We start from the raw sequence: 14,253 nt of genomic DNA, 5'->3' as shown, positions 1-14,253 counted from the left end.
GAATTTTGAGATCTAACGCACCAGTAGGGCAGAATTTGGCACGATGGTCCTCAAATAGAATTCCAAAAATTGTCATCACTCCAAGCTGCATAACTGTTTGGCTAAGGACCGGAGGTGGACCAACACGTTGTAGACTCACTCAGTTTGTGTGGATCTTCTTCTAGAATAAATCATACAATTTTTCTGCGGTAGTAATCATTTGTTTGTCTGTACATGTACATCACATCTATTGCTTTCCGTCCCATTCGGATAATTCCTACATGACGCGTCGGTTTTCCTTCTCTTTTTTTTTAACATTTTGTTCACTTCATGACAACCAGAAGTTCGTTACATATCGACTTCTTTGTGTTATAATTTTATTAGTCAGCAGTTTATACACTTTCGAGAAGAAGAATTCATGAAACGGAAACATCACAGTTGAGTTAAATGCTACAGGTTTCTTTAGAATCACTATGCAGCGGTAGTTGCATTATTAATAGTTATTAAAATTATTCTCGGTTCGATACGATTACTCACTTTGCGAACGTAGAGTAGGAGCGGAGGACTGGAAATCTCGAGGTCTTGAAGGCCGCCTCCGCGGTCTCAGCGAAAGCGAGCACTGGCACGCGCTCCCGCCGGCACAGCTCCTGGGAGCACCGCACCTGCAAAGCAACGGACCCTGGTTCAAATCCAATTGGTGGCACCACCGCGAGAGACCGCAAACGGTGCACCGACGATTAACGACTACTGACATTCTAATGTCGTCAAGTTCGACCCAGGCCTGTTAGCTACCCATTTTTATCTATCGGAACCTGAGCTACATGCAGCTGAAATGCTAGCATCGTAGTCCGTCACATAGAATGTCTATCAGCAAGACGCGTTTGAAAGAACATTTGGCTTGTGAGTAGCAGTTTCCTCACTCGCACATCTGCTACAAATCCGAAAGCTGTAAAATTAAGTGTGACCCTCGCTGTAAAGAACACTGCTTACTGCTTTTTTATCACTACTGTATCCTCAAAGCAAACCAAGTTCTCCTACGAGGTTCTGCAGAGATTATTTGACAGACCTACAAGCTTCACACTCCTCGAGATGTATGTTAGTACTACACAGCGCAGGATATTCCGCATAGCCCTCGTCGTCATTAATTTATTTCTCAGTTCTAAATCTTACGTCAGATTTTCCAGTTATTAGTTTCTTCCCATTATACGTACCTACTGCATGTTTAGAAATTTGCTGAGTTCACTTATCTTTTCCATCACAATTCTTTAGCATTGTAAGTAAGCTGTTTAGGTTTTTTTTATTGGTAACGCCACGTAGCTTTCTGTATGAAAATCACTGGCTGTGCTGTGTGCAGTCTGTGGCTGGTTTGCATTGTTGTTGGCCATTGTAGTGTTGGGCAGTTGGCTGTAAACAGTGCGTAGCGTTGCGCAGTTGGAGGTGAGCCGCCAGCAGTGGTGGATATGGGGAGAGAAATGGCGGAGTTTTGAAATTTGTAAGACTGGATGTCATGAACTGCTATATTTATTATGACTTTTGAACACTATTAAGGTAAATACATTGATTGTTCTCTATCAAAATCTTTAATTTGCTAATTATGCCTATCAGTAGTTAGTGCCTTCAGTAGTTTGAATTTTTTATTTAGCTGGCAGTAGTGGCGCTCGCTGTTTTGCAGTAATTCGAGTAACGAAACTTTTTGGTGAGGTAAGTGATTTGTGAATGGTATAGGTTAATGTTAGTCAGGGCCATTCTTTTGTAGGGATTTTTGAAAGTCAGATTGTGTAGCGCTAAAAATATTGTGTGTCGGTTTAGTGTCGATCAGAATAGCTAAAGAGCGAAATGTCTGAGTGCGTTCAGTTCTGCTCAGCTGTTTGAAACTCAAATAATGTAAAAGATTTATCAGCACAGTAATTAATTAATTTTTCTAAGGCGACGTTTCAGATGTCGATCCTTAGCCGAGGATACCTCACTGAAATCTTCTGATTCTTTTCTTGTAGTTTGTGTAATTAGTGTAGCTATTGTTTATTGCTAGCGCATAATCATAGAGAGAATTTCCTTTGTAGTTGTAGTTTTTCATTGTTGTACAGTAAAACAGTTGTGGCATGCATGTAGATTTGCACCTAGTATTTCGCAGCTGCGCTTGCAATTAACTACACTCCTGGAAATTGAAATAAGAACACCGTGAATTCATTGTCCCAGGAAGGGGAAACTTTATTGACACATTCCTGGGGTCAGATACATCACATGATCACACTGACAGAACCACAGGCACATAGACACAGGCAACAGAGCATGCACAATGTCGGCACTAGTACAGTGTATATCCACCTTTCGCAGCAATGCAGGCTGCTATTCTCCCATGGAGACGATCGTAGAGATGCTGGATGTAGTCCTGTGGAACGGCTTGCCATGCCATTTCCACCTGGCGCCTCAGTTGGACCAGCGTTCGTGCTGGACGTGCAGACCGCGTGAGACGACGCTTCATCCAGTCCCAAACATGCTCAATGGGGGACAGATTCGGAGATCTTGCTGGCCAGGGTAGTTGACTTACACCTTCTAGAGCACGTTGGGTGGCACGGGATACATGCGGACGTGCATTGTCCTGTTGGAACAGCAAGTTCCCTTGCCGGTCTAGGAATGGTAGAACGATGGGTTCGATGACGGTTTGGATGTACCGTGCACTATTCAGTGTCCCCTCGACGATCACCAGTGGTGTACGGCCAGTGTAGGAGATCGCTCCCCACACCATGATGCCGGGTGTTGGCCCTGTGTGCCTCGGTCGTATGCAGTCCTGATTGTGGCGCTCACCTGCACGGCGCCAAACACGCATACGACCATCATTGGCACCAAGGCAGAAGCGACTCTCATCGCTGAAGACGACACGTCTCCATTCGTCCCTCTATTCACGCCTGTCGCAACACCACTGGAGGCGGGCTGCACGATGTTGGGGCGTGAGCGGAAGACGGCCTAACGGTCTGCTGGTCCGTAGCCCAGCTTCATAGAGACGGTTGCGAATGGTCCTCGCCGATACCCCAGGAGCAACAGTGTCCCTAATTTGCTGGGAAGTGGCGGTGCGGTCCCCTACGGCACTGCGTAGGATCCTACGGTCTTGGCGTGCATCCGTGCGTCGCTGCGGTCCGGTCCCAGGTCGACGGGCACGTGCACCTTCCGCCGATCACTGGCGACAACATCGATGTACTGTGGAGACCTCACGCCCCACGTGTTGAGCAATTCGGCGGTACGTCCACCCGGCCTCCCGCATGCCCACTATACGCCCTCGCTCAAAGTCCGTCAACTGCACATACGGTTCACGTCCACGCTGTCGCGGCATGCTACCAGTGTTAAAGACTGCGATGGAGCTCCGTATGCCACGGCAAACTGGCTGACACTGACGGTGGCGGTGCACAAATGCTGCGCAGCTAGCGCCATTCGACGGCCAACACCGCGGTTCCTGGTGTGTCCGCTGTGCCGTGCGTGTGATCATTGCTTGTACAGCCCTCTCGCAGTGTCCGGAGAAAGTATGGTGGGTCTGACACACCGGTGTCAATGTGTTCTTTTTTCCATTTCCAGGAGTGTAGATATTATTTTCAGTGCTATGTTAATGTGTTCTCTTATTTTTGCTCTTCAAATTGTGTTTTTCTGTGTTATCGTGTGAAATACTGTGACAATAATGGCGTGTGAAAAACGTAACACTAGGTTCCAAAGTAAACTGAGAAATAACAGTGAAGACAAAAGCAGCGTGTTGGCGCCACCATGTAATGAATTAACTAATGTACAAAGTGGTAATTTGATAATTGTGCATAGCGAAATGGAGCAGGCTGCAAATAATGGTGCAGGCAGTGAAAAAATTAGTGAACAGGGAAGCATTATCGATCGATCGGTAGGCAACTGCTTGCCTCAGGAATCCGAAATGACAGGACACAATCTTGCAAATACCGTATATTCAGGTTTTGCGTCCTCGCCGTTTTCTCAAATAAGTCAAGACACATTTTCTGCTTTTCAAAATGCGAATATAGCCGGTTCAAATGCATTGCCGAATAGCACTGAGGAACATGTTTCAGACACCAGTGCATTTTTATTACAATTAATGCAACAAATGGAACAAAATCTTGAAAAGTTAGACACAATGGAACAACACCCGAAACAAACACAGCAACAGTTAGACACAATTGAACAAAATCAGAGACAAACACAGCAAAAGCTTCAAAAGTTAGACACCACACTTGAACAAACACGCGAAGATTTAACTACTGAGTTACATAACATTGAATCTAAATGTCAAAATGTCTGTAATGACGTAAAAACACAAATTTGTGATCATTTTAAACCTATTTTTTCGCGGCATGAAAATGCATTACAGAATCACGAATCAGCCATAAAAGAACTGCAATTTATTGATCATAAAAATCATGAGACCTAGCAAGCTAAAATTGACTCAGTTGCACCTACCGATTCGGTTACGCAACTTGCAAAAACTCAGGAAAACTTAGAGGACACTTTAGATACGATTTCAACACAAATGGACACTCTGAAACTTGGTTCAGAAAAACACACTGAGGAAATAAGTTCACTATCGGAGAAAGTAGCCGAACTTTCAGATCAGTTCACTAACTTATCTACAAAGGTGGATGATGATCTGAATGACACAAGACCTGCAGCCTTCACTGACACAGAAGAGTACGAACAAATTACGAAATTCAAACAAAATCAGAATCAAATTCATACGCAACACCAAAGAGAAATCCGGGAAGTACAAGATCAGTTGATACAGGTAAAACAAGAATTACATATTTCAGAGGACACTCGCATTCCAATAGGGGAAGAGGGACATAGAAATACGGAACAGCCACAAAATAATAACACAGGGCACTTCGGAAATTATGAAAGAAATTGGCAAGGTACACCGATTTTTGAGATGGAACCGCCGAAACGACGTAACAATGACCGATATGCGACTCGCCGACACGATGATTTTGACTATAAGCTGTTCATTACTACATGTAAGTTCAAAACATTTAAGAATTCTGGCAACGGCATTCATCCACAAGCGTGGCTTCATCAATTCTCTCATTGTTTTCCTCCCAACTGGTCATTGGAGCACAGATTAGAATTTATGTGTGGCTACTTAGAGAATGAACCAGCTGTAAGAATGAGATCGGTCATTCACGATTGTCACAGTGAAGGAGAATTTTATCATGCCTTCCTCTCATCATATTGGTCTCAAGCTACACAAGACCAAGTAAAACATAGCATCATAATGATGAAACATTTCAAACAATCGGAATTTTCTAGTGTTGTCAAATATTTTGAAGACATGTGGCACAAGAATCAGTACCTGTCAAACCCATACAGCCCCTCAGAACTCATCCGCATTTGCTTAATCAAATTTCCTGAACATTTGCGACATATTATTTTGGCAGGACGTTGCAATGACAACATTGAAGCTTTTCAGGGACTCTTACAAGAATTGGAAATTGTTACTGACAATCGCGGAACGCGAAAAAAGGAGCACGACAATTACAGGTCACATCCGTCACTATTCCGCAATGACAGAAATAATACATGGACACGACAAGGCTAATCTTACAACGTAAATCGTGACCAAAACAGACACCACCCGTACGACAACCGTTGGCAGAGTAGTAATAATTACAGGGAAAGATCACCTCTCCACAGTAATGAGTATCACATAGACAATCAGAGAAACTGACAATATGGGAACCAAAATAATTATTATCAAGGGAGACAGAATAGCTTCAGACCAACGGTCCACCACGCAGTTACGATTTCGGGAGAAATTCTCCACCACATGACCGACAAACAAGAAACTATGTAAACTACCGACAAAATGACAGACCTGAATTCCATCAGAATTGGCGAGCTTCAAACATGGCAGGGCCTTCTCGTCAAGGTGAATTTGTAGAAGTTAGGTCTCCTAATCCCAATAACGACGCACGCCAACAAAGAGATAGCAGACAATGACTCGCACCGCAGGCAGCCACGTGCGCCGGCTGGCTCAAAGAAAATTAATGTAGACGCTAACCTTGAGAAAAATTTTAGCATTCCTTACCGACGTATACAACATGATAATTGCATTGAAGTTGAAACTCTGCATACTTGGAAGAGTAAAGGATTGCACCACATTTCACATGTAAAACCGTTTATTGAGAGATAATCTGCTTTTTAACTTTGTCTTTGCCATAAAATTTTTCACTTCACGCTACTAGTACTCTTTGTCAGACTTAGAAACTGTTATCATGCAACAATGTTTTGAAGTTAACTATCCAGTCTAGAACCTAGCGAACATATTCAGACAGTAATTACGAATGCATTATTATAGTGAACAGATGACACAGTGTTATTGTGTGTGTACATTCTTGCTTGTTAGTTTCATGATTGTGTAATGAATATAAGGCTCACATACTTAGAACGTTTACCAGTAATGGTAATGAGATTTTACTGCAACATTTTGGTTTACTTGAAAATACATAATGGATTTAAAGTGCTTTCTGAGAGATATCAGATGACTCAGTGGTTAGTTTATTTGACAGCTACACCATTATATCACGACGCTACTAATGTGTGACACAATTTACATTGTTGCTTTTGTGGTGTATCTGTTTTATATCTGCACAGTTTTTCATTATTCTTCTGGAATGGAATACATGTTTTAATAGTAACTTTTGTGATATAGCTAAAATGAGACAGCCTTTTTCGTAGCACAACAATACGTTACAGTATAGTACTTTCTTGATATGGTACTGTACGTAATAACCACGATATCTATACTCATAGCATTTCGCATTTGTTTATTACGAGGTAAGTACATTGACTTCTACGGAACTTTGCTTACGGACGACGACAATTACGACACTTGGCACGTTTTTTACCCTTAAATAATGACAGAGATTATCTTACAACAAGATGCACAGTTTAGTGCTACAGTACACGTATTTGAGTGATTAAGGTTGTACTTAAACATTAATTTTTAAAGGTTTTTGAATTACAATGATACAAAGGTTTTCCGTGATACATTTCATTCTATTGCTGTAACCTGTAACACCTGAGGGTATAATTACATTAATCCTCAGGGGGGTACACGCCTACTTTGTGTACCATGTGTTTGGCAAGCACAAGGAGCCCTAGCTAATATGGTATTTGCTTATACAACTTTACACATCGGTACCATATTCCTCTAACACAGAATTACACAGCTATCTGATTATTTAACAGAGAAAGAAACATTTTTTTTTACTACGTCAGTGACAGATGTTTACGCAATTACACAGTTGGATAACTTCACACTTATGAAACTGTATTTTGTATGTACTTTGTGAACTGTTCATATTTTTTCAGAACCATTGTGATACTATGAGAGCTTTGAATAATGTATTTGGTATGAGATCATGATTCTTAAAGTACGTTTGAGGTAGATGACACTATTGAAACGAGCAGTGAATATTTTTTAGGGTTTGAAATTATTGCAGAAAGCTACGACGTTTCTGAGATTTGGCTGAGATTTTATGATGTTATTATTACGATGACAATATGTATTATGCTGTTGAGGTATGTTTATGATCAATAAACTGATGCTATATGAGGAATTTGATTATGCTACGTATTTATTATGACGAAATATTGAAGAAGTGTCGACGAATATGTATATGTGTAATAAGGTAAGGAATAATGAGTAGTGGTTAGGGACTCTGATTTATGAAAAGGATGTTGGAAACCAAGATTCGTACTTTAAGAGTTATGAAATGTGTGTAAATGTGTGAATGTATCACAATGCTGGCGAAAATTTTTTGGACACTGTTATATTTATAGGATTTTGTTTCTATACATTTGTAACTTTTCGACCTGTGAAATTTTTATATGAGACTGTCACTGTAGCGGAAACTGCTGTCGTAAATATTTCGGTAAGAAAGGTAAGTGACCGTGACGTAATGCGTTGTGAGCGGCCAGGTGTGCCAGCTGCCTTGAGTAAAAGCCATTAGGTGGAGAAGAAAGAGGCTATTATCCTAGCTATTGACGTTTCTTTGTAGAAAGCATCGCAAATACGACACACTCAAACTTGAAAACATATGATTATACTGTGGAGCTCTTAATTTATGATATTTACTAAAATGCCTAATGAAATGATGAGAAACATTTTACATCTATTGTCTTTCTAGTTGAGAGAATTTTTTTGCCTTTGGAGACACCATTTGCCTAGTGAATGACGTTTCATATGTTGCTTTATATATATATTTGCTCATTTTGTTTAATATCTACTTTCTAGCTGCACTGCAGCATTGGTTAAAATAAAATTTTATGGATGTACTAATATAAATATTTTACGCCTACAGATCCAGTAAATAATAACTTTATGACGTACTTAAAAAAATAACGATGGAGCACAAAAAGACATTTCCCTTCACAGGAACTGCATACAGAATTTTCTTTTCAAGTACTTTGTAATTTCTTTTGTAGAATAAGTTGTGGTGCACCACTTTAATTACATAGACATTAAGATGTGAATAGACATTTCCCTTATCTGCATTGTTGTCTTTAGTATACCATTTTTTTCTTTTTTTTTTTGCTTGTGGGTTTCTCATGATTAGATATACGTTATTGCATTTGCTGCTGCTGTTTGTCAGGTATAGTGTTACTGAATTTCACTTTGTATTATTCTGTTAAGCCAGTTTTACTGCACATTGCCTTATATTAGTTGTAATATTGCAATTGCTTTGCTAATTTAGATATACTGCTGCTTGCTTTGCCAATTTGCAATTTTTTGTATATTGCTGTTTGTGTTAATATGTTATGTATTGCTGCATTGACTTGTCCCTTAGTTTATGCATCTGAGCTTAGTCGATTTAAGTTAGCCTAAGATGGGGTAGGCTATATAAGAGAACGAATTGTGATGAATTGGAAGAAATGCATTGAGAAGCTATAAGAAAACAGTTTGGCCAAAAAAGTATTTTGAAAGAGGATATGAACAGAAAAGTAGGGCTTAGGGACAACAGGTTTAGATAGGATTTTCTTAGAAATAAATTATGAGGTAAGATAATGGAAAATAAATGAGGTAAGAAATATGTGAACATATAAATACAGAAAGCATGCTTGGATAGGATTTTTTTGGTGGAAACAAATGTTGAAATAAGACGGAAGATCTATGGAATGAAGTTTTGGGTTGGACTGCACTTCCAAATGTTACACTGGAAACAAACCCTGTCCTTTCCTCCTGCATTATTCTGCTATGTGTTTGTGTAATCTTGTGTATTTGTATTTTTCCTGTCTTTATGTGTTTAGCTAATACGACTTATGTTGTAGAATTTTTCTAGTACTAAGCTACATTCACTATGATGAAGAACACTGTTATCCTCAAATATAATTTGCATTAATAATATGTTATTTTCTTTGTAAAGATGTTTATAGACATTATTAATTCTGTTCTGTTTCAATGCTCATGTGTGAAATTAATGTTTCGAAAACTATTCTCATTATTTTATATATTTACTTATGTCATAATTCCAGTAACACTGATGTATATGTTTATTTCTATTCTTTTGTAAAGCCTGTGTTACTACAAATGTTATCTGTACTGTTATGTTCTTTAATTATGTATTTTGTACCTTTGTTATTGTATTCTTATGTTATAAAATTGTAATTGACACCAGTTCACCAAATTAAGTAACTTGTAAGCATTCATTTCACTGCACATATTTCTGCTGGTCATAGTATATGCACAAGATGTGAAAAAAAAGAGGACGGTTAGTGTTTGGATGTGTGTTAATAATTCAGCAAGGGACTGATTAACAGCATTGCTGGTTCTAAGGACAATTCCAAAAACTTGGTGAGTGCACAAGTGCTGGTTTATGGACTTGCTATATTGTCTGCATGACTTTCTAAGGACAATTCCAAAAACTTTGTGCGTGCAAAAATCATGGTTTATGGACTTGCTATATTTTCTGCAAGACTCTTCGATGGTGATTGTGCACCCGCACAGTCGCAACAGATGGCTGCTAGCCGTCTCTACAAGGACTACAGTGGGTCAGCATCTTTGATGGCCCACCAATACCATTATTTCTACAAGGACTGCAGTGGGTCTGCACCTCTGGTGGGCCACCAATGCCATACTCTCTACCAGGACTACAGTGGGTCTGCTCTTTGATGACCTACCTACCAATATCCTTCAAAACTTCGACTGACTCTGCTGTGGGTTTGCTCTGTTGTGGCCCATCACCTGTCTGCATATCAAGAGTCAGCACTGTCTTCCCGTTGGAAGGACAACACTACTTCTTCAAGATTGCATGGAAATCCACTACTTCCATGTGCATTCTCTTTTACTGCTCAGACTTTGAGGAAAAAAAACACTGCAATTTTACTGTGATGAACGATCAGCACTGTCTTTATGGACTGTGAGAAAATTTTAGCTTTGATTTCTTTATTATTGTAATTGTGAAAAAATTTTAACGTATATGTGTTGGCCAGTGCCCACAACAATTTGTAAAATTTTTTGTGGGGAGCATGGGGGCTATGTAAATAAGCTGTTTAGGTTTTTTTATTGGTAACGCCATGTAGCTTTCTGCATGAAAATCACTGGCTGTGCTGTGTGCAGTCTGTGGCTGGTTTGCATTATTGTTGGCCATTGTAGTGTTGACGTTTCAGTGTGATCATAGATAAAGGAGAAGGCTGTTCGCTCTTAAGCCTCGCAGTACTGTACATGAGGGGGTGGGGTGGTGGTGGGGGGGGGCGATAATTAATGCCCACCTTCTGAAAACATTGTAATCTGGTCAGTTACTTAATATTTTAAAATTTTCGAAAAACTAATTATTTTTTGCAATTAATACTTGTACAGTATTCCATAAATGTTTAAAATTTTTCAGTTACACCTAACCCAGAAATTTAAGTGATAGTAGCAGATGCCACTTTCCACTGAATTTAATGCTCAATATCTTCAAGTTCAGGACCATGTTGTGAGTAAAAGTCGCAACAGCTGACAACATTTGCATTTTTTAATTTTTTTCTTGGTAGTCATGATCCCAACTGGGGTACAAGATGTTACTGAAAATGCACTGGATTTGCTGTGAACGTGCCAAAAGATATTTTCAGGTTCTGGCCGATACATACACATCAGTACCTTTTAAAATGTATGTTATTAACATAACTCAACAACAATCATCAAATCTTCTTTTTTTAAATTTGTTGTGTGGGGTGAAGTATTACCCCCTTTCCTTTTTAATATATGGACTCACGTAATATACGCTATCGGAGAAACTTAAACAGCGTAGTAAATACACTATGAAATGTCACTTTTAGTATACTCTTTCTGCAAGTCTCAACACCCCGCCAGTTCAGCGTCATATACATCCTACCATCTGATCACATACACAAAAATCAAGCCCAGGTATTCGTAGGACAAAATTGAGCTTCTTCGGTTACGAAGACGATGAGAAGTTTCTCTTGACGGAAGGTTCTGGCGAATATTGTCAAAACTGAATATGCGTCACATCCTTAACGTAAAACTGGTGTGTTGCTAAGTACGTCGTTAGTTGAAATAAATGAGTGACTAGGAACATAGTCAGACGCTATCTGCCCGTTACGTCTTTGTGCTAGAGCTACCAATAAGGTTTGCCACTGCAGACCGAATCTAGGGCGGTGCACCTGTTTTTGTCCTTCGGTTTGGATTGTCAATAAAACAAGAAGGAGAGGACGTTACTGACTGCTCTGCAGAAAATGAGGCAGAAGTTTGACAAGTTGCGACTGATTCACTTTCACAAACGAAGCTAAAAGTTTTCGCTTCAAGAAAGAAAAGAGGAACAGAGAGAAAAATAGAAAAGAGGGACAAACAGCAAAAAGGTGGAGCGGAACTACAGAAAAACCTTTAGATACATGGGCTCGAGAAGGCTACACAATAACAAGGACAAGAACTCTCGGCCTTGCAGAGGCATGGTGCTTTATTTTTTGTTATTAGGGGTGAAGCGTTAAATTAGTTTGTTGTATTTAGTTTCTAGTACACGACATTACGAAGTGGGCCTACTTTCTAGTACACAACATTACGAAGTGAGCACGTTCTGCGAGTTTCACTTCAGTCGATGACCTGAAAAGTTGGATTTTCTCACTTAGAGATTGGTTTTAATTGTAAAAAAACCGTTCAATAGCCAAGATCGCACACAACATTTCTTTATTTAAAACAACCGGTTGCAACAGACTTTGCTGTCATTTTCAGGTCTTAAAATCTTTTTATTGTAAAACATGTTCATTTTACTCTGAACCTCACACATAAGATGCCATATCGATTAAAATCAGCACATTATAAAAGGCTTCTCATCGCTAAAATAATTATTGAAAAACATAAAGCACCTTGTTCAAAAGGCCACGTCCATATGCATATTACTCACCGATGCTTGTTACATCATACAGACACGGTATGCAGAACCACATCTGTTTACATATGGTGGACGTTTTTTAAACAGTGCAAATCCACTTTAAATTGCGTAAGGTACGCAGTAGCTAGCATCATAGACGTATCAGAAGGAAAAGGTGTCATACAATTCACTCGAAAAATTAGCTATGGGAATGCTTTGTGCAAAGCGTGCGCCGGATTTAATGAATACCAACCGAAAGAAAATGCGTAAAATTATTTCTCAGCATTGTATAGTGATTTTAGAATGTAACAGAATGTATTCACGTATTTGTCACTGTGGATAAAATACAGGTTCATTACTTGACGTTGGAAATTAAATAGCAATCATGCAGTAGTTAGAAACTATTAGACTTCTACCGAAATATGCCAAATCGATTTAGTCAGCCGGGAAAACTGCAGACACTGCCAGCATTTTACTCTTAGCTGCTTTGCGAAGGCTGAAAAAAATCACTATTATTTTGCCAATGGGAGGTACACTTCGCAGATCGTGGCCACAAAGAACCGGTGACAAAGAGTACTCATAATATCCTACGTCTTCCAGGAAGCGTTGCGACAGCTTCTTCGCCACCGTTTCCTGGAAGTATCTGTCCGTACCTGGGCATATGATGCGCACCTTCTAGCCTTGAGACTGTAAGAGCCAAGGAAAGTCCCCCCCTCCCCTCCAATTACGTAAGGACTGTAACAAGAAAAACAATATCTCAAGAATCGTCTTGCGCATGGTCCGTGCTTCACGAATAAACGATCAACAGTAGTTGTGTCCTTTATTTTTTCTTTTCTTTTCTTGTCGCCGTTCTTGAAAATGGAATCCTGTTGACTACGAGGACAGAGGATTTTTTTTTTCGTAACAGGGATCATTATATTTGCAACAGACGCATCCACCCAAGCTCTGGCGAGTGGCGTTGAATAAAGTTCAGTAGTTTCAGAGTGTTAAGGTAGGTTCAGACGGACTGCTGCGATATTGTGTATCTCGTGTACCTCTTTGATCAAACAAATGAATAACTCCAAAGTTTACTTATCAATCCCTGGATGATAAAATACAGTTTTTTTTCTTTAACAGACACCTAATTTCTTCTCGCTAGAAATTAATGCTGAACCCTCTTCGATAGACTTACTCGCGGCGGAAGGAGTTACGATAGTTACTTGTAAAGTTCTGTGTCTTTGGTTTCTCGTAGATGACTTCATGATTGCTTTCCTTCATCCTATAAATTTAGATATGCGTCATTACTGGCGGACACTACACTACAATTAAGTCCGCGTGTTTCTGTTTACGGAGAGTTTTGGTTATTCAGCCATATTAAATTGCTGTCAGACACATTTTTGTATAGTACCATTTTATTAATAGAAATTGTGTTTTATTATTTGCGCATTGACCTAAAAACGAGAAATATTTTGCTGTCTAGGAACTGGTTAAGACATAGTAAAACTGTGCTCTTAGATTGCTGTTTCCTAGCTAGTCCCTTACCGTCTAGAAATACACTGAGGTGCCAAAAGTCATGGGAACCGATACGCACAAACACAGGTGGCCGTTGTATCGTATATACAAGGCATAAAAGGGCACTGCATTGGCGGAACTGTCATTTGTATTCAAGTAATTCATGCGAAAAGGTTACTGACGTGTCTATGGCCTCCTGACAGGAATTAACAGACTTTGAACGCGAAACGGTTGTTCGAGCTAGTCGCATGGAACATTCCATTTTCGGAATTAGTGAACTCCATATTCCGAGGTCACAGTGTCAAGAGAGTGCAGAGAATAAATAACGCATTTCAGGCATTACCTGCTGCCACGCATAACGCAGTGGCTGATGGTCCTCATTTAACGACTAAAAGCAGCGGCTTTTGCTTTGAGATGTCAATACTACCAGAAA

General features: G+C 39.8%; 1 protein-coding gene across 2 annotated transcripts in view; it reads right to left on the bottom strand.

Annotated features, from left to right (window-relative positions):
- The window catches only part of LOC124788342 (proton-coupled amino acid transporter-like protein pathetic), an 88,194-nt gene that overhangs the window by 18,665 nt on the left and 55,276 nt on the right, over positions 1–14,253 (bottom strand). For both annotated transcript variants that reach the window (XM_047255602.1, XM_047255603.1), the window contains exon 5: positions 517–641. In XM_047255602.1, coding sequence (XP_047111558.1) covers positions 517–641 — 125 coding nt within the window. The remainder of the gene's footprint in view (positions 1–516; positions 642–14,253) is intronic.

This window comes from Schistocerca piceifrons, chromosome 3, assembly GCF_021461385.2.
Source record: "Schistocerca piceifrons isolate TAMUIC-IGC-003096 chromosome 3, iqSchPice1.1, whole genome shotgun sequence".
Taxonomy (NCBI): domain Eukaryota; kingdom Metazoa; phylum Arthropoda; class Insecta; order Orthoptera; family Acrididae; genus Schistocerca; species Schistocerca piceifrons.
This window is presented reverse-complemented; position numbering and strand designations above follow the sequence as displayed.